Source organism: Cherax quadricarinatus, chromosome 65 (genome assembly GCF_038502225.1).
Source record: "Cherax quadricarinatus isolate ZL_2023a chromosome 65, ASM3850222v1, whole genome shotgun sequence".
NCBI classification, from domain to species: Eukaryota; Metazoa; Arthropoda; class Malacostraca; order Decapoda; family Parastacidae; genus Cherax; species Cherax quadricarinatus.
This window is the reverse complement of record NC_091356.1, coordinates 18,619,000-18,643,074: the sequence shown is the minus strand read 5'-3', so window position 1 is coordinate 18,643,074 and position 24,075 is coordinate 18,619,000. Positions and strand designations below refer to the sequence as shown.

General features: G+C 47.6%; 1 protein-coding gene across 1 annotated transcript in view; it reads right to left on the bottom strand.

Moving 5' to 3' along the window:
* The window catches only part of LOC128700571 (putative neural-cadherin 2), a 271,817-nt gene extending 249,574 nt beyond the window's left edge, over positions 1–22,243 (bottom strand). Inside the window, exons 1-3 of the mRNA XM_070098997.1 lie at positions 22,178–22,243; positions 21,002–21,166; positions 15,545–15,676 (exon numbers count right to left, since the gene is read on the bottom strand). Of these exons, the coding sequence (XP_069955098.1) occupies positions 15,545–15,676; positions 21,002–21,166; positions 22,178–22,243 (363 nt within the window). The remainder of the gene's footprint in view (positions 1–15,544; positions 15,677–21,001; positions 21,167–22,177) is intronic.
* Positions 22,244–24,075: the final 1,832 nt, after the last annotated feature.

Genomic DNA, 24,075 nt, shown 5'->3' with positions numbered 1-24,075 from the left:
CTCACCTACTGTCCCACCCCTCTCTAACCTACTGGCCCACCCCACACTCACCTATTGACCCACCCCACTCTCACTTACTGGCCCACCCTACTCTCACTTACTGGTCCACCCCACTCTCACTTACTGGCCCACCGCACTCTCACCTACTGGCCCACCCCACTCTCACCTACTGGCCCACCCCACTCTCACCTACTGGCCCACCCCACTCTCACCTACTGGCCCACCCCACTCTCACTTACTGGCCCACCCCACTCTCACCTACTGGCCCACCCCAATCTCACCAACTGGCGCACCGCACTCTCACCTACTGGCCCACCCCACTCTAAACTACTGGCCCACAACACTCTCACCTACTGGCCCACCCCACTCTCACCAACTGGCCATCCGCACTCTCACCTACTGGCCAACCCCACTCTCACCTACTGACCCACCCCACTTTCACCTACAGGCCCACCCCACTCTTACCTACTGGCCCACCCCACTCTCACCTATTGACCCACCCCACACTCACCAACTGGCCCTCCCCATTCTCACCTACTGGTCCCCCCCCTCTCACCTACTGGCCCACCTCACTCTCATCTACTGGCCCACCTCACTCTCACCTACTGGCCCACACCACTCTCACCTACTGGCCCACCCCACTCTCACCTACTGGCCCACCCCACTCTCACCTACTGGCCCACCCCACTCTCACCTACTGGCCCACCCCACTCTCACCAACTGGCGCACCGCACTCTCACCTACTGGCCCACCCCACTCTCAACTACTGGCCCACAACACTCTCACCTACTGACCAACCCCACTCTCACCTATTGGCCCACCCCACTCTCACGCACTGGTCCACCCTACTCTCACCTACTTGCCCACCTCACTCTCACCTACTGGCCCACCTCACTCTCACCTACTGGCACACCCCACTCTCACCTACTGGCCCACCCCACTCTCACCTACTGGCCCACCCCACTCTGACCTACTGGCCCACCACAGTCTCACCAACTGGCCCACCGCACTATCACCTACTCGCCCACCCCACTCTCACTTACTGGCCCACCCCACTCTTACCTACTGGGCCACCCCACTCTTACCTACTGGCCCACCCCACTGTCACCTTCGACCCACCCCACTCTTAGTTACTGGCCCACCCCACTCTCACCTACTGACCAACCCCACTCTCACCTATTGGCCCACCCCACTCTCACCTTCTGGCCCATCCCACTCTCACCTACTGGCCCACCCCACTCTCACCAACTGGCCCACCCCACTCTGACCCACTGGTCCACCACACTCTCACCAACTGGCCCACCGCACTATCACCTACTGGCCCACCCCACTCTCACTTACTGGCCCACCCCTCTCTTACCTACTGGCCCACCCCACACTCACCTATTGACCCACCCCACTCTCACCTACTGGCCCACCCCATTCTCACCTACTGGTCCACCCCACTCTCACCTACTGGCCCACCTCACTCTCACCTACTGGCCCACCTCACTCTCACCTACTGGCCCACACCACTCTCACCTACTGGCCCACCCCACTCTCACCTACTGGCCCACCCCACTCTCACGTACTGGTCCACCCCACTCTCACCTACTGGCCCACCCCAATCTCACCAACTGGCGCACCGCACTCTCACCTACTGGCCCACCCCACTCTAAACTACTGGCCCACCTCACTCTCACCTACTGGCCCACCCCACTCTCACCAACTGGCCATCCGCACTCTCACCTACTGGCCAACCCCACTCTCACCTACTGGCCCACCCCACTTTCACCTACAGGCCCACCCCACTCTTACCTACTGGCCCACCCCACTCTCACCTATTGACCCACCCCACTCTCACCTACTGGCCCTCCCCATTCTCACCTACTGGCCCACACAACTCTCACCTACTGGCCCACCCAACTCTCACATACTTGCCCACCTCACTCTCACTTACTGGCCCACCCCACTCTCACCTACTGGCCCACCCCACTCTCACCTACTGGCCCACCCCACTCTCACCTACTGGTCCACCCCACTCTCACCTACTGGCCCACCCCACTCTCACCAACTGGCCCACCGCACTCTCACCTACTGGCCCACCCCACTCTCAACTACTGGCCCACAACACTCTCACCTACTGGCCCACCCCACTCTCACCAACTGGCCATCCGCACTCTCACCTACTGGCCAACCCCACTCTCACCTACTGGCCCACCTTACTTTCACCTACTGGCCCACCCCACTCTTACCTACTGGCCCACCCCACTCTCACCTAATGACCCACCCCACTCTCACCTACTGGCCCTCCCCATTCTCACCTACTGGTCCACCCCACTCTCACCTACTGGCCCACCTCACTCTCACCTACTGGCCCACCTCACTCTCACCTACTGGCCCACACCACTCTCACCTACTGGCCCACCCCACTCTCACCTACTGGCCCACCCCACTCTCACCTACTGGTCCTCCCCACTCTCACCTACTGGCCCACCCCACTCTCACCAACTGGCGCACCGCACTCTCACCTACTGGCCCACCCCACTCTCAACTACTGGCCCACAACACTCTCACCTACTGGCCCACCCCACTCTCACCAACTGGCCATCCGCACTCTCACCTACTGGCCAACCCCACTCTCACCTACTGGCCCACCCCACTTTCACCTACTGGCCCACCCCACTCTCACCTACTGGCCCACCCCACTCTCACTTACTGGCCCACCCTACTCTCGCTTACTGGCCCACCGCAATCTCACTTACTGGCCCACCCTACTCTCACTAACTGGTCCACCCCACTCTCACCTACTGGCCCACCCCACTCTCACCAACTGGCGCACCGCACTCTCACCTACTGGCCCACCCCACTCTCAACTACTGGCCCACAACACTCTCACCTACTGGCCCACCCCACTCTCACCAACTGGCCATCCGCACTCTCACCTACTGGCCAACCCCACTCTCACCTACTGGCCCACCCCACTCTGACCTACTGGCCCACCACAGTCTCACCAACTGGCCCACCGCACTGTCACCTACTGGCCCACCCCACTCTCACTTAATGGCCCACCCCACTCTTATCTACTGGCCCACCCCACTCTTACCTACTGGCCCACCCCACTCTCACCTTCGACCCACCCCACTCCTCTACTTACTGGCCCACCCCACTCTCACCTACTCACCAACCCCACTCTCACCTACTGGCCCACCCCACTCTCACCTACTGGCCCACCCCACTCTCACCTACTGGCCCACCCCACTCTCACCAACTGGCCCACCCCACTCTCACCAACTGGTCCACCACACTCTCACCAACTGGCCCACCGCACTCTCACCTACTGGCCCACCCCACTCTCACTTACTGGCCCACCCCTCTCTTACCTACTGGCCCACCCCACTCTTACCTCCTGGCCCACCCCACTCTCACCTATTGACCCACCTCACTCTCACATACTGGCCCACCCCATTCTCACCTACTGGTCCACCCCACTCTCACCTACTGGCCCACCTCAGTCTCACCTACTGGCCCACCTCACTCTCACCTACTGGCCCACCCCACTCTCACCTACTGGCCCACCCCACTCTCACCTACTGGCCCACCCCACTCTCACTTACTGGCCCACCGCACTCTCACCTACTGGCCCTCCCCACTCTCACCTATTGGCCCACCCCACTCTCATCTACTTGCCCACTCCACTCTCACCTACTGGCCCACCCCACTCTCACCTACTGGCCAACCCCACTCTCACCAACTGGCCATCCGCACTCTCACCTACTGGCCAACCCCACTCTCACCTACTGACCCACCCCACTTTCACCTACAGGCCCACCCCACTCTTACCTACTGGCCCACCCCTCTCTCACCTATTGACCCACCCCACTCTCACCTACTGGCCCTCCCCATTCTCACCTACTGGTCCCCCCCCTCTCACCTACTGGCCCACCTCACTCTCACTTACTGGCCCACCGCACTCTCACCTACTGGCCCACCCCACTCTCAACTACTTTCCCACCACACTCTCACCTACTGGCCCACCCCCACTCTCACCTACTGGCCCACCCACTCTCACCAACTGGCCCACCGCACTCTCACCTACTGGCCCACCTTACTTTCACCTACTGGCCCACCCCACTCTTACCTACTGGCCCACCCCACACTCCCCAAATGACCCACCCCACTCTCACTTACTGGCCCACCGCACTCTCGCCTACTGGCCCACCCCACTCTCACTTACTGGCCCACCGCACTTTCACCTACTGGCCCACCCCACTCTTACCAACTGGCCCACCCCACTCTCACCTATTGACCCACCCCACTCTCACCGCCTGGCCCTCCCCATTCTCACCTACTGGTCCACCCCACTCTCACCTACTGGCCCACCTCACTCTCACCTACTGGCCCACCCCACTCTTACCTACTGGCCCACACCACTCTCACCTACTATCCCACCCCACTCTCACCTACTGGCCCACCCCACTCTCACCTACTGGTCCACCCCACTCTCACCTACTGGCCCACCCCACTCTCACCAACTGGCGCACCGCACTCTCACCTACTGGCCCACCCCACTCTCAACTACTGGCCCACAACACTCTCACCTACTGGCCCACCCCACTCTCACCAACTGGCCATCCGCACTCTCACCTACTGTCCAATCCCACTCTCACCTACTGGCCCACCCCACTTTCACCTACTGGCCCACCGCAATCTCACTTACTGGCCCACCCTACTCTCACCTACTGACCCACCCCACTCTCACCTACTGCCCACCCTACTCTCATCTACTGACCCACCGAAGTCTCACCTACTAGCTCACTCCACTCTCACCTACTAGCCCACCCCACTCTCAGCTACTTGCCCACCTCTCTCTCACGTTTTCATTTATATGCTCCGCATTTTCCGGCATATAAGACGCGATATTTTTCCCATAACGGACTTGGAAAATCACCCTACGCCTTATATGATCAAGGTCAGTGTTAAGAGTAGGCTCTGCTCTACGCTTAAGCAGTTGCTCACTAACGTTACGTTATAACTCTTTGGAAACATCGTGTCAGCAAGCAGCCGACACTCATGCGTCTTATATGCCGGAAAATGCGATAAATACCTGATTTTTCATCGCAATAATCAGCACTACAGCCAGACACAAAGATGCACCACCAGCACCATCTATGGAGGACGGAGAGAACCCGACATCCACTGAGGTGGTAATCCAAGACAACGTCCCACGTCAAAACGTGGAAGATCACTCACAAGAAGTTTGCTTAGAACGATGGTTGAACTTGGCTGCTACATCACTGACACTGTTGCCCAAGTGCACACACAAGGTAGTTTATTCGGCAGGTAGAGAGGGAAGAGGTAGTAGTTGTGCTGTAGAACGTGGAGAAGTAGATAACCTGATGTGTAGTGAGGGGGAGTAGATGATGTGTTATATTAAGGGAGAAATAGTTGGTGTAGTATGTAAAATTAGTAAATAGTGAAGTGAGATAGTGGATTTATGTTAAGTGCATAATATGGAAGGAAGGAAGTGGAGAGAGAGAGAGAGAGAGAGAGAGAGAGAGAGAGAGAGAGAGAGAGAGAGAGAGAGAGAGAGAGAGAGAGGGAGAGAGAGAGAGAGAGAGAGAGAGAGAGAGATAGAGAGAGAGAGAGAGACAGAGAGAGAGAGAGAGAGAGAGAGAGAGAGAGAGAGAGAGAGAGAGAGAGAGTGAGAGAGAGAGAGAGAGAGAGAGAGAGAGAGAGAGAGAGAGAGAGAGAGGTGCAACAAATCCTAGTCCACCCTCCCAGGCACCTAGGCTGTGCTCTCGCTGTCACCGGAAGGGGCACACTGCCAACAACTTCCTGCGAGATACCAGGTGTAATTACTGCTACAAGAAAGGACATCAGGAGGACCAGTGTCGGAAGAAAAATGAGCTTGACAGACAGGGCCACCTGTTTAGAGACCTGTTCTCAGAACAAACCAGCAGGATCTCTGAATTGGTGAACACTCTCACACGTCACCCACTTAGCGACTATCATAGCCCAGCAGGTGGTATTGTGCTTTATACAAGACCACAGACCTACATCTCTGCAGCTGCCTCAGTACCCTACCTCTCTCAAGGACAGGCACCTTACATTCCCTACACACCCACCACCTCAAGCTGACCACTTCATCATGAGGAGCCAGTCTATCAGCATCCTGTCGGCCAACATTAGAGGTTTCATTACTAATGTTGGAGAGCTCACACGTAGTTTTGTGAACACTCGACGTCTCGACATGATAGCTGTTGGTGAAACATTTTTGGATGACAGGACTCCAGAAAATTTTGCAAGAATTGCTAGAACAGATTAACTTGGTGGCACTCGATGTATGCACAAGGCTTATTCCTCTAAGAAAAAGGAGGAGTAGATGTAAAATAGAAAGAGACAGGCGCTCCCTTTACAGGCGACGGAAAAGAATAACAGAGCGGCTAAAAGAGGTCAATATATCTGAAATGCGTAGGGAGACACTGGTCAGAGAAATAGCAAGCATCGAACTCAAGCTAAAGGAATCTTATAGGAGTCAGGAATCGCGGGAAGAACTAAAAGCCATAAATGAAATCGAAAGAAACCCAAAGTATTTCTTCTCCTATGCCAAATCAAAGTCGAGAACAACATCCAGTATTGGGCTCCTACTTAAACAAGATGGGTCCTACACAGATGACAGCAAAGAAATGAGTGAGCTATTCAAGTCCCAATATGACTCAGTTTTTAGCAAGTCGCTAACCAGACTGAGAGTCGAAGATCAAAATGAATTTTTTATGAGAGAGCCACAAAATTTGGTTAACACAAGCCTATCCGATGTTATCCTGACGCCAAATGACTTCGAACAGGCGATAAATGACATGCCCATGCACTCTGCCCCAGGGCCAGACTCATGGAACTCCGTGTTCATCAAGAACTGCAAGAAGCCCCTATCACGAGCCTTTTCCATCCTATGGAAAGGGAGCATGGACACGGGGGTCGTCCCACAGTTACTAAAAACAACAGACATAGCCCCACTCCACAAAGGGGGCAGTAAAGCAACAGCAAAGAACTACAGACCGATAGCACTAACATCCCATATCATAAAAATCTTTGAAAGGGTCCTAAGAAGCAAGATCACCACCCATCTAGAAACCCATCAGTTACACAACCCAGGGCAACATGGGTTTAGAACAGGTCGCTCCTGTCTGTCTCAACTATTGGATCACTACGACAAGGTCCTAAATGCACTAGAAGATAAAAAGAATGCAGATGTAATATATACAGACTTTGCAAAAGTCTTCGACAAGTGTGACCATGGCGTAATAGCGCACAAAATGCGTGCTAAAGGAATAACAGGAAAAGTCGGTCGATGGATCTATAATTTCCTCACTAACAGAACACAGAGAGTAGTCGTCAACAGAGTAAAGTCCGAGGCAGCTACGGTGAAAAGCTCTGTTCCACAAGGCACAGTACTCGCTCCCATCTTGTTCCTCATCCTCATATCCGACATAGACAAGGATGTCAGCCACAGCACCGTGTCTTCCTTTGCAGATGACACCCGAATCTGCATGACAGTGTCTTCCATTGCAGACACTGCAAGGCTCCAGGCGGACATCAACCAAATCTTTCAGTGGGCTGCAGAAAACAATATGAAGTTCAACGATGAGAAATTTCAATTACTCACATATGGTAAACACGAGGAAATTAAATCTTCATCAGAGTACAAAACAAATTCTGGCCACAAAATAGAGCGAAACACCAACGTCAAAGACCTGGGAGTGATCATGTCGGAGGATCTCACCTTCAAGGACCATAACATTGTATCAATCGCATCTGCTAGAAAAATGACAGGATGAATAATGAGAACCTTCAAAACTAGGGAGGCCAAGCCCTTGATGACACTCTTCAGGTCACTTGTTCTATCTAGGCTGGAATATTGCTGCACACTAACAGCACCTTTCAAGGCAGGTGAAATTGCTGACCTAGAAAATGTACAGAGAACCTTCACGGTGCGCATAACGGAGATAAAACACCTCAATTACTGGGAGCGCTTGAGGTTCCTGAACCTGTATTCCCTGGAACGCAGGCGGGAGAGATACATGATTATATACACCTGGAAAATCCTAGAGGGACTAGTACCGAACTTGCACACGAAAATCACTCACTACGAAAGCAAAAGACTTGGCAGACGATGCAACATCCCCCCAATGAAAAACGGGTGTCACTAGCACGTTAAGAGACCATACAATAAGTGTCAGGGGCCCGAGACTGTTCAACTGCCTCCCAGCATACATAAGGGGGATTACCATCAGACCCCTGGCAGTCTTCAAGCTGGCGCTGGACAAGCACCTAAAGTCGGTTCCTGACCCTCCGGGCTGTGGCTCGTACGTTGGTTTGCGTGCAGCCAGCAGCAACAGCCTGGTTGATCAGGCTCTGATCCACCAGGAGGCCTGGTCACAGACCTGGCCGCGGGGCCGTTGACCCCGGAACTCTCTCCAGGTAAACTCCAGGTACACCTCATGGATGAGAAGAGACAGGCAAGGGCAAGGAGGAGGTGCTGCTGTTTGCTTCTCTAAAAGTGTTCTTGCCCAGCACATTGATGTTGCCACCCATACACATCTTGAAATGATGTTCTTCAAGCTCTGTATAAACACTAGTACCTCTGTACTAGCATGTGCAATGTACAGACCTCAGTGGCAACATGCAGACCCCATCAACTTCCTAATGGAAAATATTGACTCCCTTCTGCTACAACACAACTGTCAACATATTATAATTGTTGGTGACCTCAACCAGCACCTTATACAGAGGGACTTTGATGACCTTCTTGCAGTGTTTGACATGAGAAACTTTGTTGATTTCCCTACTCATATCTCTGGCTCCTCCCTTGACCCAGTAGTGAGTGATCTGGCAGAAGGCGTAGTCACTTGTCAACCCCTCGGCTACGTTGGATCGTCTGACCACAAGGCTGTTTTTACGACACTTAAGATCCCAACAGAACGAGGTGAGGAGTCCACACGCACAACCTGGCTATGGGAGAGAGGTAATTGGCCAGCCCTTTGCTCTGAGCTCGCCACCACCGATTGGAATGCTCTTCTCCAAGGGGATGTTGACAACCAAGTGAAAGCCTTCACTGGACACATCCTTAATCTACAACAAGAACACATTCCTCACCGGCAATATGTGACGAAGCCTACAGATCAGCCTTGGTTTGGCTTTCGTTGTAGAGAGGCTGCTACTGCTAAGTATAAAGCATGGCGAAGGTATAAGAGACATCCTACCACCTATAACAGGAACTTGCACACGCAAGCCTGTAGGCATATGGGTGACGTTCAAAAGTGGACCATTGCTAAATGGAAGGTGGACACTAAAAGATAGCTAGCATCAGGTAGGGTAGACTCCAAAACCTGGTGGTCCCTGGTCAAGGACAGACAAGGTTATCTGCCTGATGAACTCATTCCACCTCTAAATCGACAGGATGGGACCACCTCTACTAGTAGTCAAGAGAAGGCGGACCTCTTTGCTGAACACTTTGCTACTAAAATGCAAGTTCCTGATCCAGCAAGGGACTCTCCTTGGCTAGCTGCAAGAACTGTGTCAAAACTGTCAGTGGTGACAATAAGGCAGGAGGAGGTACATTTCCTTCTTAAATCGCTTGATCAAGAAAAGGCTGTGGGCCCAGACAAGTTGAGCCCAAGATTGTTGAGAAGATGTGCAGACCAGCTAGCAGCACCTCTAACTCGCATCTTTCAGCACTGCCTAGTACAATGTAAATGGCCCTCTCTATGAAAAGAGGCAAATGCAGTCCCTGTTCACAAAAAGAAGAGCAGAGCAGAAATCAGCAACTACAGACCAGTGTCACTCCCGTCAATCACTGGTAAGATCCTTGAGACAATAATCTCAAGACAAATGACAGAGTTTTTTGACTACAACTCACTACTTTGTGATAGTCAATATGGCTTCAGGAAAGGTTACTCTGCTGCTGATCTGTTGTTAAACCTCTCCACTAAGTGGCACCAGTCACTGGATGAATCCAAAGTCAGCTGTGTGGTAGCACTGGACACTGCTGGCGCTTTCGACCGGGTGTGGCACCAGGGCCTCTTAGCAAAACTTCAAGCACTGGGAATTGCAGGCTCTACGCTATGTCTCCTCAGTGATTACCTTCATGGTAGATCTCTAAGTGTAGTTCTCAATGGAACGGAATCAGCAAGACATCCTATTGGGGCAAGTGTTCGACAAGGAAGCGTGCTGGGTCCATTGTTATGGAATGTCTACTTCAACGACCTTCTTCATCTCATCCCAGAATCACATGCATATGCAGACGACTGTACACTGACATTCACTTATCCAAGAGAAGAAATGCCAGCTACTCTAAGCTACATCAATCACCAGCTGAGAGCTATATCAGCTTGGGGAATTAGATTACAAGTAACATTTGCACCTGAGAAAACGCAAATGATGATCGTCTCTAGGCACCATGATGGTAATGCTGGTGCAGTAGTAAGGATGAATGGGAGGGTGTTGGCACCTGGAGAAGAAGTTGATATCCTTGGGGTGAAATTTGACTCCAAACTAACCATGAAGAACCATGTTGTAAATCTTGCAAACAAGGCAGCCAGGAAGCTTACAGCACTTCGCCGTATCTCGCATCTGCTTGACAGTAGGGGTTGCAAGATCCTGTACGAGGCACAAGTACGCTCACACCTTGAGTATGCTCCACTTTCTTGGTTTGCATGCCCCCCCCCTCTCATCTGCGACTGCTTGACAGAGTAGAGAACAGAGCAAGGCGTCTCATCTCTCGCCTGGACCCATCCTGGATAGATCTGTCATTTCAGCAGAGCCTTCAACATAGGAGGGATGTGGGTAGCCTTACTGTTATGTACAAGGCCAATATTGTCAAAATACCACACTTGGATCCACTTCGAGGACAGCGTGAAACAAGCTTTTATGCCACAAGACGGGCAGAAAGCAGCAACTTCACTCTGGCTGTACCCTTCTCCAGAACATCACTCCATCTGAGATCATACATACCCAGGATGACTCGAGTATGGAATACATTCGTACAGCATAATGATGTCAACGAGATAAAGTCAGTTGATCAAATGAAAATGCTGGCCCACAGATGGCTTCAGCTTCATCCAGTTCCCTACTTGTATGTCTCATAACAATAAAAATGCTTTCAAATGAGTTGATGTAGGTAACAGCTCTTAGCTTGCCAATAAAGTTAGGAATCCTTAACCTGTAAATAGATTGTCAACAAAGCTAGGGATCCTTAACCTTGTCAAACCCTGTGTAAAAGAGAGAGAGAGAAAGAGAGAGAGAGAAGAGAACGATCTCATGGCATAAAGAGAAACCTTTCAATAATAGGATACCCAGCAATATGGAAGCTGCCACAACAATGCAGCTCCAGTGACAGCCAAAGACATCCAGATAGAATTGCCTTCCATAGACAGCAGGCTACGCCACACTACAGAATAGATGCACTACACACTAGCACCCACACTGGTTAATACCATCTCAAAAACAGCGAGATAGAAGGAGGAGCAAAAGCCGTCTTCGTGAAGTCGCAAAAGCCAGAAGAGGACAATGGAACTGGTGTTCAGTTCTCGTTCCTTCCCGGTGGCTCACACATCCTTTAGTCATGGCAGAAATGATTATACAAATTTCCAAAGAGTAAGAACTCCAAAGGCGCCAATTTTATGTTGCCTGGAGTCTACCTGGAAGGCATTCCGGGTATCAACGCCCCCGCGGTCCGGTCCATGACCAGGCCTCCCGGTGGATCAGGGCCTGATCAACCAGGCTGTTACTGCTAGCCGCACGTAGTCCAACGTACGAACCACAGCCCGGCTGATCCGGCACCGTCTTTAGGTATCTGTCCAGCTCCCTCTTGAAGACAGCCAGGGGTCTACCGGTAATGCTCCTTATTGCTGGTGGGAGGCTGTTGAACAGTCTTGGGCCCCAGATACTTACTGGATTTTCTCTTAGTGTACCAGTGACGCCCCTACATTTCACTGGGGGTATGTTGCATCGCCTGCCAAGTCTTTTGCTTTCGTATGGAGTGATTGCTGTGTGCATATTAGGGACCAGTCCCTCCAGAATCTTCCAGGTGTAGATTATGATATATTTCTCTCGCCTGCGCTCCAGTGAGTACAAGTCAAGTGCTTCCAGGCGTTCCCAGTAGTTAAGGTGTTTGATGGAACTTATACTTGCAGTAAAGGTTCTCTGTGCATTCTCTAGTTCTGTAATTTCACCTGCCTTGAATGGGGATGTTAATGTACAGCAGTATTCCAGCCTAGAGAGAATAAGTGATTTAAAAAGGATTATCATTGGCTTGGCATCTCTTGTCTTGAATGTTCTCATTATCCATCCTATCAGTTTACTCGCAGATGTGATAGTGGCATTATTGTGGTCCTTGAAGGTGAGGTCTTCGGACATTACCACACCCAGGTCCTTCACATTACTTTTCCGCTCTATTGTGTGATTAGAGTTTGTAGTATACTCAGTCATAGTTATTATTTCCTCCAGTTTTCCATAACGGAGTAGTTGGAATTTGTCTTCATTGAACATCATATTGTTCTGTGTTGCCCTTGGAAAACTTAGTTTATATCTTCTTGGAGCTTTGTTGTGTCCTCAATGGATGACACTCTCATGCAGATCCTAGTATCGTCTGCAAAAGATGATACAGTGCTGTGGTTTACATCTCTGTCTATGTCTGATATGAGAGTAAGGAACAGGATAGGTGCGAGTACTGTGCCTTGTGGGACAGAGCTCTTCACTATGGCAGCATCTGATTTAACTCTGTTTACCACTACTCTTTGTGTGCGATTGGTTAGAAAGTTGAAGATCCATCTGCCTACTTTGCCGGTTATCCCTTTAGCACGCAATTTGTGTGCTATTACACCATGGTCGCACTTGTCAAAGGCTTTTGCAAAGTCTGTGTATACTACATCTGCATTCTGTTTGTTTTCCAGTGCATCTAGGACCATAAGGCTTTCGATAGAGTTCCACATCAGAGGCTATTGAGGAAACTTAAAGCACACGGAATAGGAGGAGAAAGTTTTTCCTGGGTAGAAGCATGGCTGACAAATAGGCAGCAGAGAGTTTGCATAAATGGGGAGAAATCAGAATGAGGGCACGTCACAACCGGTGTTCTTCAGGGGTCAGTGTTGGGCCCATTGTTGTTCACAATTTACATAAACGACATAGATGAGGGAATAAATAGCGACATAAGCAAATTTGCTGATGACACCAAAATAGGCCGTCCAATCCATTCTAATAAGGACACTAGAGCACTCCAGGATGATTTGAATAGACTGATGCAGTGGTCGGAGAAGTGGCAGATGCAGTTTAATATAGACAAATGCAAAGTTCTAAATGTTGGACAGAAAACTTACCATGTGATATATAAACTAAATAATGTAGATCTTAATACTACTGATTGCGAAAAGGATTTAGGAGTTCTGGTTAGCAGTAATCTAAAACCAAGACAACAGTGCATTAGTGTTCGCAATAAAGCTAACAGAATTCTTGGCTTCATATCTAGAAGTATAAATAATAGAAGTCCTCAGGTTGTTCTTCAACTCTATATATCCTTGGTTAGGCCTCATTTAGACTATGCTGCTCAGTTCTGGTCACCGTATTACAGAATGAATATAAATGCTCTGGAAAACGTACAGAGGAGGATGACGAAGATGATCCCATGTATCAGAAATCTTCCCTATGAGGATAGACTGAGGACCCTGAATCTGCACTCTCTCGAAAGGCGTAGAATTAGGGGGGATATGATCGAGGTGTATAAATGGAAAACAGGAATAAATAAAGGGGGTGTAAATAACGTGCTGAAAATTTCCAGCCAAGACAGGACTCGCAGCAAGTTGGAAAAATTCAGATTCAGGAAGGATTTAGGAAAGCACTGGATGTGCTTTCCTATATCCTTCTGTTTGTGGATGAGTGGAAAAAACTCCCGAGTACAGTTATTGAAGCTAAAACGTTGTGTAGTTTTAAAAATAGGTTAGATAAATGCATGAGTGGGTGTGGGTGGGTGTGAGTTGGACCTGACTAGCTTGTGCTGCTGGGTCTAGTGCCATGCTCCTTCCTTGAGTGGAGGTGACCAGACTGGGTGGGTCATTGGGCTAATCCGGGGGGGGGGACATGGACCTGCTCCGCATGGGTCAGTAGGCCTGGTGCAGTGTTCCTTATTTCTTGTGTTCTTTTGTTCTTATATCGTAGTGGTCTAGCAGTTGCGATAGACAGGAGCGACCTGCTCTGAAACCACGTTGCCCTGGGTTGTGCAATTTTTGGGAGTCCAGGCGGTTTGCAATCCTGCTTCTTAGAACTCTTTCAAAGATTTTTATGATGTGGGACGTTAAAGCTATTGGTCTATAGTTCCTAGGTACTGCTTTGCTGCCACCTTTATGGAGTGGGGCTATATCTGTTGTTTTTAGTGACTGTGGAATCTCGCCTGTGTCTAAGCTCCTCCTCCATAGCATACTTAGGGCCCGTGAGAGGGGTTTCTTGCAGTTCTTCTGATAATGCCTGTTGTATCCTGATGTTGTACTCTGATGTTGTATTCTGATGTTGTATTCTGATGTTGTATTCTGATGTTTCCTGACATGAAAGAAACAACGAGTGATGGTATGTGACGAGGTGTGGGCGCCTGTGATGGGTGGGGTTCCACAAGGGTCAGTACTAAGACCAGTGCTGTTTCTGGTATATGTGAATGACATGACGGTAGGGATAGATTCGGAGGTGTCCCTGTTTACAGACGATGTGAAGCTAATGAAAAGAATACAAGTGGACGAGGATCTGGATAGGTTGCAAGCTTGCAACCTATCCAGATCCTTCCTCCTGGATTTCAACCCTATTAAATGCAAAGTCAAGAGGATTTGGAAGGACAAAGAAGACCGCCGACGGAGTACAGGCTTGGGGGTTCAAAGACTGCAGAAATCACTGAAGGAAGAGGATCTTGGGGTGAGAATCATACCGAGCATATTCCCTGAGGCGCACATCAACCAAATAACTAGTGCAGCATATGGGAGTCTGGCAAACCTAAGAATAGCGTTTCGACATCCAAGGAGTCATTCACGACACTGTACAGTGTGCGTCAGGCACATAGTGGAGTATTTAGCATCATTATGAAACCCACACCTTGTCAGTGACGTAAGAAAATTAGAGAAAGTGCAAAAATTTGCAACAGGACAAGTTCCGAAGGTAAAGGATATGTCCTATGAGAAAAAGTTAAGAGAATTCAACCTGACGACACTGGAGGACAGGAGGGACAAGGGACAACACTGGAGAACAGGAGGGACAAGGGACGACACTGGAGGATAGGAGGGACAAGGGACGGCACTGGAGGACAGGAGGGACAAGGGACGACACTGGAGGACAGGAGGGACAAGGGACAACACTGGAGGATAGGAGGGACAAGGGACAACACTGGAGGCCAGGAGGGACAAGGGACGACACTGGAGAACAGGAGGGACAAGGGACGACACTGGAGGACAGGAGGGATACGGGGGACATGATAACGACTAAATAACACCTACCCACACACAAGGACCCAAGGTTCAAGTGTTGATCTTACCCGTAAGAGAAGTACTGCACCAGTAAGAGGATCAACAGCGAAGCTGCTACTGCTGTTAGGGAAGACACCATCACCAGAGAGCGAGTACCTCACACGACTGTGTTCCTCTCCATCACCGTCACGGGCTCTCACCTGTGTAAACAAACCACACCAGCTCACACCTCAGCTGAACAAGTGTCAACATAACAAATATGGCTATACATTGTTGTATTAATAGTCACTTACTGTATGTTAATTTAACAAAACACGTTGTTATGAGTCAACTGAGTGTATATACACAATAATTAATGTGTACTTCTCAGTATACTGGAAATCAGCTGTTGTATGCGTAAATAAATTTACGGACGTTTATTGGAAATATTAAATATTTTTTTTCTTTTTGGGTCGCCCTGCCTCGGTGGGAGACGGCCCACTTGTTGAAAAATAAAATAAATAAATAAATATATTGTTATTTGTGAAGGGGGTAAAGTTAATTAGCTAAGAGTGGAAGCATGAATGAGTGGTAGCGGTAATTTAACTGGTTAAATGTTTGTTAGGTATCGTACTTGTACCATCCCTCTTCTCCACCCGGTGGGAGTTAACATGGGGGGGGGGAGGGTTGGCGTTACTTGACTTTCTGCTTCCATCACGTTTGTAATTATTGAGTTCCAGTCTTGTTTAATTGTTATATTATGTGTGTTGTGTTTTTGTTAATATAACCGTACCTGATTTGACTTAAGTTTTGTTAAAGTAATCTTAGTCATCACCATTTCTTTTAAATGTCTTCTGTCTACCATGTGAGTGCTTGTCCTGCTTTGTATCTCTTTGTTATTGTCTCTCTTTAAGCTTTGTTGATGAGCCTGGGTCACCTGACACTGCCGAGACAAGGCGGGCAGCTGGAGCTAGGCCACAGGTCAGAAACTTTACCTCATCTTCAACAGAACTCAACAGGTCACTTCGCCTTTAGTAACTGATCATCTGTTGTCTTCATCACCCTACAGAAAGTCTACATTAATTGCGCCTCCAGCATTTTACATCTGTGAAACAGCTATTGGCGCCATTAGTGTCTGGGGCTGAACTTTGTACAAGTCACGTCCACCAGTGACTACCTTGTCTCACACAGGCTTCTTGTCTCACACAGGCTTCTTGTCTCACACAGGCTTCTTGTTTCACACAGGCTTCTTGTCTCACATAGGCTTCTTGTCTCACAGGCTTCTTGTCTCACACAGGCTTCTTGTTTCACACAGGCTTCTTGTCTCACATAGGCTTTTTGTCTCATAGGCTTCTTGTCTCACACAGGCTTCTTGTCTCACACAGGCTTCTTGTCTCACACAGGCTTCTTGTCTCACACAGGCTTCTTGTTTCAGACAGGCTTCTTGTCTCACATAGGCTTCTTGTCTCACAGGCTTCTTGTCTCACACAGGCTTCTTGTCTCACACAGGCTTCTTGTCTCACATAGGTTTCTTGTCTCACAGGCTTCTTGTCTCACACAGGCTTCTTGTCTCACATAGGCTTCTTGTCTCACAGGCTTCTTGTCTCACACAGGCTTCTTGTCTCACACAGGCTTCTTGTCTCACATAGGTTTCTTGTCTCACAGGCTTCTTGTCTCACACAGGCTTCTTGTCTCATACAGGCTTTTTCTCTCACACAGGCTTGTTGTCTCACACAGGCTTGTTGTCTCACACAGGCTTGTTGTCTCACACAGGCTTCTTGTCTCACACAGGCTTCTTGTCTCACACAGGCTTCTTGTCTCACACAGGCTTCTTGTCTCACACAGGCTTCTTAACTCACACAGGCTTCTTGTCTCACACAGGCTTCTTGTCTCACACAGGCTTCTTAACTCACACAGGCTTCTTGTCTCACACAGGCTTCTTGTCTCACACAGGCTTCTTAACTCACACAGGCTTCTTGTCTCACACAGGCTTCTTGTCTCACACAGGCTTCTTGTCTCACACAGGCTTCTTGTCTCACACAGGCTTCTTGTCTCACACAGGCTTCTTGTCTCACACAGGCTTCTTTTCTAACACAGGCTTCTTGTCTCACTCAGGCTTCTTGTCTCACACAGGCTTCTTAACTCACACAGGCTTCTTGTCTCACACAGGCTTCTTGTCTCACACAGGCTTCTTGTCTCACACAGGCTTCTTGTCTCACACAGGCTTCTTGTCTCACACAGGCTTCTTGTCTCACACAGGCTTCTTGTCTCACACAGGCTTCTTGTCTCACACAGGCTTCTTGTCTCACACAGGCTTCTTGTCTCACACAGGCTTCTTGTCTCACACAGGCTTCTTGTTTCACACAGGCTTCTTGTCTCACACAGGCTTCTTGTCTCACACAGGCTTCTTGTCTCACACAGGCTTCTTGTCTCACACAGGCTTCTTGTCTCACACAGGGTGAGTCTTGAGTGCTACTTGTCACATCCGTCGACACATCAAAATTCCATCCTAACCTAACTAAGTATTTATAGTGTAATGTGGTGCAGATATCAGACTTAAGGTGAAAGTATCGACACGATATTAATCTGAATATTTTTGCGAACCAAGGAATTTATAATAAGCATTAGACGATGGTGTTGGTAGTGCTTGAATTAAATGGTTGTGGATAGATCAGTTTAGTTGGTGGTAATACCTGTTGAGATAGTGTTAGAAATATATGTTTAGATCATGGAATTCCCCTAATAATGGCAATCAAGTCTCCGTCCCTGACTTTCGCTTGGCTGATTTCATAGGACTGAAAAATTACTTAGGTGGGCTGAACTGGAATGACCTGACTAGGGGTCAGGTAGGTGGTGATGGTTGCCGATATGATGCTTTCCAGGGCATAGTTCTAGCTGCTCAGTCAAATTATGTTCCAAATAGGGAAATCAGATCAAACAAAAATGATCCTAAATGGATGAACAATAGATTAAAATATCTGATTGGTCAAAAGAGAGGCATATATAGGCAAATCAAAAGAGGAGAGGGGCAATTAAGAAATCGATATATTCAGTTAAAGAGAGAAATAAAAAAGGGAATTAGAAAAGCAAAAAGAGATTATGAGGTTAAAGTTGCAAGAGAATCGAAGACTAACCCAAAAGGATTCTTTCAGGTATACAGAAGTAAGATCAGGGACAAGATAGGCCCACTCAAAAGTTCCTCGGGTCAGCTCACTGACAGTGATAAGGAAATGTGTAGAATTTTTAACACATACTTCCTCTCAGTTTTTACACAGGTGGATACCAGTGATATTCCAGTAATGATAAATTATGTAGAACAGGACGATAATAAACTGTGCACTATTAGGGTCACAAGTGACATGGTCCTTAGGCAAATAGATAAATTAAAACCTAACAAATCCCCAGGCCCTGATGAACTGTATGCAAGGGTTCTAAAGGAATGTAAAGAGGAGCTTAGCACACCTTTGGCTAATCTTTTCAACATATCACTACAAACTGGCATGGTGCCAGATAAGTGGAAAATGGCAAATGTGATACCTATTTTCAAAACAGGTGACAGGTCCTTAGCTTCGAACTATAGACCAATAAGCCTAACCTCCATAGTGGGAAAATTTATGGAATCAATAATTGCCGAGGCAGTTCGTAGCCACCTTGAAAAGCATAAATTAATCAACGAATCTCAGCATGGTTTTACAAAGGGACGTTCCTGCCTTACGAATTTATTAACTTTTTTCACTAAGGTATTTGAGGAGGTAGATCATGGTAACGAATATGATATTGTGTATATGGACTTCAGTAAGGCTTTTGACAGGGTCCCACATCAGAGACTATTGAGGAAAATTAAAGCACATGGAATAGGAGGAGAAATTTTTTCCTGGATAGAGGCATGGTTGACAAATAGGCAGCAGAGAGTTTGCATAAATGGGGAGAAATCAGAGTGGGGAAGCGTCACGAGCGGTGTTCCACAGGGGTCAGTGTTGGGCCCCCTGCTGTTCACAATCTACATAAACGACATAGATGAGGGCATAAAGAGCGACATCGGCAAGTTTGCCGATGACACCAAAATAGGCCGTCGAATTCATTCTGACGAGGACATTCGAGCACTCCAGGAAGATTTGAATAGACTGATGCAGTGGTCGGAGAAGTGGCAGATGCAGTTTAATATAGACAAATGCAAAGTTCTAAATGTTGGACAGGACAATAACCATGCCACATATAAACTAAATAATGTAGATCTTAATATTACGGATTGCGAAAAAGATTTAGGAGTTCTGGTTAGCAGTAATCTGAAACCAAGACAACAGTGCATAAGTGTTCGCAATAAAGCTAATAGAATCCTTGGCTTCATATCAAGAAGCATAAATAATAGGAGTCCTCAGGTTGTTCTTCAACTCTATACATCCTTGGTTAGGCCTCATTTAGATTATGCTGCACAGTTTTGGTCACCGTATTACAGAATGGATATAAATTCTCTGGAAAATGTACAAAGGAGGATGACAAAGATGATCCCATGTATCAGAAACCTTCCCTATGAGGATAGACTAAGGGCCCTGAAACTGCACTCTCTAGAAAGACGTAGAATTAGGGGGGATATGATTGAGGTTTATAAGTGGAAGACAGGAATAAATAAAGGGGATGTAAATAGTGTGCTGATAATATCTAGCCTAGACAGGACTCGCAGCAATGGTTTTAAGTTGGAAAAATTCAGATTCAGGAGGGATATAGCTTGAGTCAATGTGACCTGACCTGACTAGGTTGGGTGCATTGGCTTAAGCCGGTAGGGACTTGGACCTGCCTCGCATGGGCCAGTAGGCCTTCTGCAGTGTTCCTTCGTTCTTATGTTCTTATGTTCTTATGTAAACCATACCACGGGTGGGGTTTTATCCCGCGGTCAGAGAGTCTCATAACTCCAGACCGTCGCGTTAGCCACTGGACCAGCTAGCCACAAGAAGATTCGTCCAACTAGGTATGTTTCTACAACATAGGAAGGTGTATGGTGTAGAAATATACCTAGTTGGACGAATCTTCTTGTGGGTAGCTGGTCTAGTGGCTAACGCGACGGGCTGGAGTTTTGAGACTCTATGACCGCGGGATCAAACCCCACCCGTGGTATGGTTTGTTTGCAATCGTGTCATTACGATTTCGTGAGTCATACATATTTAGGTGATGTTATTACTGATTAAGCTGTGATGCTAATGGTAATATTTATTTAGATGATATTGGTGATGTCTTTAAATGGTGAAGACAATACTAGTTTAGATGGTAGTAGTGATATTTTTAAGGTGGTATAACACCTGTTTATGGGAATATTATTGTTAATCAAGTTTGTTAGAAAAAAATGTGGTAAGTGGGCCTTAATAATCAATGGTGTTGCTGTCACCTAAATAAAAAAAAAATCACTGCTGAAGTTATTTACAGAGAAACATCAATGACAATGCACTGGACATGTCTCATAGACGAACTGTGTTAGTGACTTACTTTAGGACAGGAGAAGTGAGCATGCATTGTTCTGGGCAAGAGGAATATAACACATGGTTGGCCCTCACCGTCAGGATGGTCTTGGGTAGGTGACGGTCGTCCTCCTCTGTGATTTGAGTCTCGTGCAACGACCTGGGGAAGGTCGGGGCGTGGTCGTTCTCGTCCAACACTCGTACCAAGACTCTGGCTTCACTCTTAGCCTCCCCAGCCCGGGCCTCTACCACAAGTTCGTACTTGGTACGGAGAGAGCAGCAGCAGTAGAAGGAAAAAAACAAGGTGAAAGAAAGTTATGTAATGACGTGCACGGATGTTAAGGCATTGTTGAATTTAAATACTGACGTGTGCTGATACATGACCAGGAAACACTGCAACACGACTCGTTTATTTGACAGAACATATAAGTATTGGCTGAGATTCATCCTTGAAGGCATATACCAACTCTGCCCCTTACGATGAGACTGAGAGCAAGGAGAGAGGGAGATTATTATAATTATAATCAAGGGGAACCGCTAAACCCGTAGGATTATACAGCGCATGTGGGAGGGGGGATGGAAGGTATTCAGGCTTAGTTCAGGGAACTGGAGCACAGATCCAATTCCTTAGATCAAGAGCCCCTCACCAGCGTCAAGGAACCTCCTTTGAGAGGTGGAGAGGGGAGAGATTTAGATTTTGCCGGTAGTGCAAGAGCAAATGGATACACAATAGGCCTAGGAACTGCGCCCCAAAGGTGTTTACAGAGGCACATCTGAGTTTTCTCATTTATTGCAAGCACATTTTGGTAATTTACTTAATATATCTGGCATCTTATTTCTATTAATAAGATATCTTCACATATCACATAAGTTCAGAGGCAGATTCAGGAATAGTCCATCGGAGGCCATCCTTGTCTGTTCTGAAAATCTGGAGTGATAGCCCGCTGGAAGAACCATTTAAATATCAATGATTAATGATTATTAGGAACCAAAGCAGATCAAAGGATTTTATATTCATTTTAAAATTAAACAGGAACCCACACTAACAACCCGCTGTCACTAACAACCCGCTGTTATGCTAGTTTCTGCGGTAATGTGAGATAATAATATATCTTTTTTCTAGAGTTATAAATAAACAATTATTTTTTTGTCTGATTTTTAGGGAGTTATTTCATGATAATTCTCTGACCATAACGAAACTTTCTCGAATAATGTTTCGGGTCTCCTCAGAAGTGAAGAATGTTTGGTTTGGACGAACTCCGAGTTACAGACTGGAAGAAAGCTCTCTGAGCAAGTATTGCCAGATGACGTCAAGGAACCATGGGACCAAGTGGTCATGTCAGCGCCACTTGAGTATCCAGATGACGTCAAGGAACCATGGGACCAAGTGGTCATATCAGCGCCACTTGAGTATCCAGATGACGTCAAGGAACCATGGGACCAAGTGGTCATGTCAGCGCCACTTGAGTATCCAGATGACGTCAAGGAACCATGGGACCAAGTGGTCATGTCAGCGCCACCTGAGTATCAGGTTCTGAATATCATACAGCTCCCTATGGTAAGACATTTCAGTATTGAGGAGGAAACCTGAATAATCAGTGGTTACTAATCACTAACTTTTCTACCAGGTTACCAGAGTCCATACCTCTTCTTACAATTTGTGTGTGCGGTTTTGAGATTTCTGGTGATTTTTTTTTTCTAGTCAGTTAGTTTTTACTAAAATTCAACCAAACACGAATCAAATTTTGTAAAATATTTTCATGTAATTTTGGGGAGACTTGAATATTAAGAGTAAATTTATGACTATCACTCCAAGAGTCTGGGAAAAGTCGAGATGTTTCACCAGTGTCTGAGGACAATGTTGAATGTTCGTTGTTCCCGGCACCAGATGGATTTTTGCCGTGTAGGGAAACACTGGTATAATTAAGGTATTGGTTGAGTGAGGATGATGATACTTTTTCCTTGGAGCATTTTCTCATTTTCAGAAACTGGCTCATGAAAGGTGGATGACCAGTGAACCAACTTGCCAGTCTGACCTGAGTATGTGAGCTGAGTGCTTCAGCAGTCGAGCTACGGGACTTCGTCTTGTTGGTATTGTGTACCATTCATGTACATTGAAGCGTTATCAGTGGAATCAGAGGCATCACCAAAGGGACAGAGAGACACGGTTCACCAACAGGTACCAGACACTATACACACAACAAAGGAAAAGACAGTAAGACTCAACCCAATTAAAACATAAATTAACTGATAAAGAGAATAACCACTGAATAAACTATTTGTTGTACCAAACATGTCAGCTGCAAGATATCAAGAAGATAACGAATGTAGTCTCAATATTTTACAAATGAGATAAGAAGGATGAAATGCATATTTTTAAGATAACGGGTAATCTAGTCAGAAGAGTAAAGGGCTTCTGACGAGAAGTTGTTTCATAAACGATAGCCAGTATGGGTTTAGAGATGTCAGATCTTGCCTCTCAAAACTACTGGAGTCCTGTGACAAAGAAAGGGAAAGCAGGATAGAGAGAAAAGAATGGTTGTACTGCATGTTCATGGAGAACAAAAAAAGTGCATTTGATAATGTGCTTCAGAAGTGACTCAAATTCTCGAGGAGCTGGAGTGTACTACAGTGTGCTACAGTGTGCTACAGTGTGCTACAGTGTACTACAGTGTGCTACAGTGTGCTACAGTGTGCTACAGTGTACTACAGTGTGCTACAGTGTGCTACAGTGTGCTACAGTGTACTACAGTGTGCTACAGTGTGCTACAGTGTGCTACAGTGTGCTACAGTGTACTACAGTGTGCTACAGTGTGCTACAGTGTGCTACAGTGTGCTACAGTGTGCTACAGTGTACTACAGTGTGCTACAGTGTGCTACAGTGTGCTACAGTGTGCTACAGTGTGCTACAGTGTGCTACAGTGGGTCGAAGAAATCTTTGTGTGAAAGAAACAAAGAGTGACCAAAAAGAGATGAGTTCTGTAAGCATCTGTATCAAGACAATTATTATTTTCGGTAAATGTGAATGACATACCAAGACAGATAGAATCAAATGTTTCACTGTTAACTATGCAAAATTAACGAGGAGTTTAAAAACAGATGAGGATAAGAAAGGGTACACAGTGTTTTTTGAGAGGCTGCGGGACTGGTCACACAAGAGTGTACTGGAG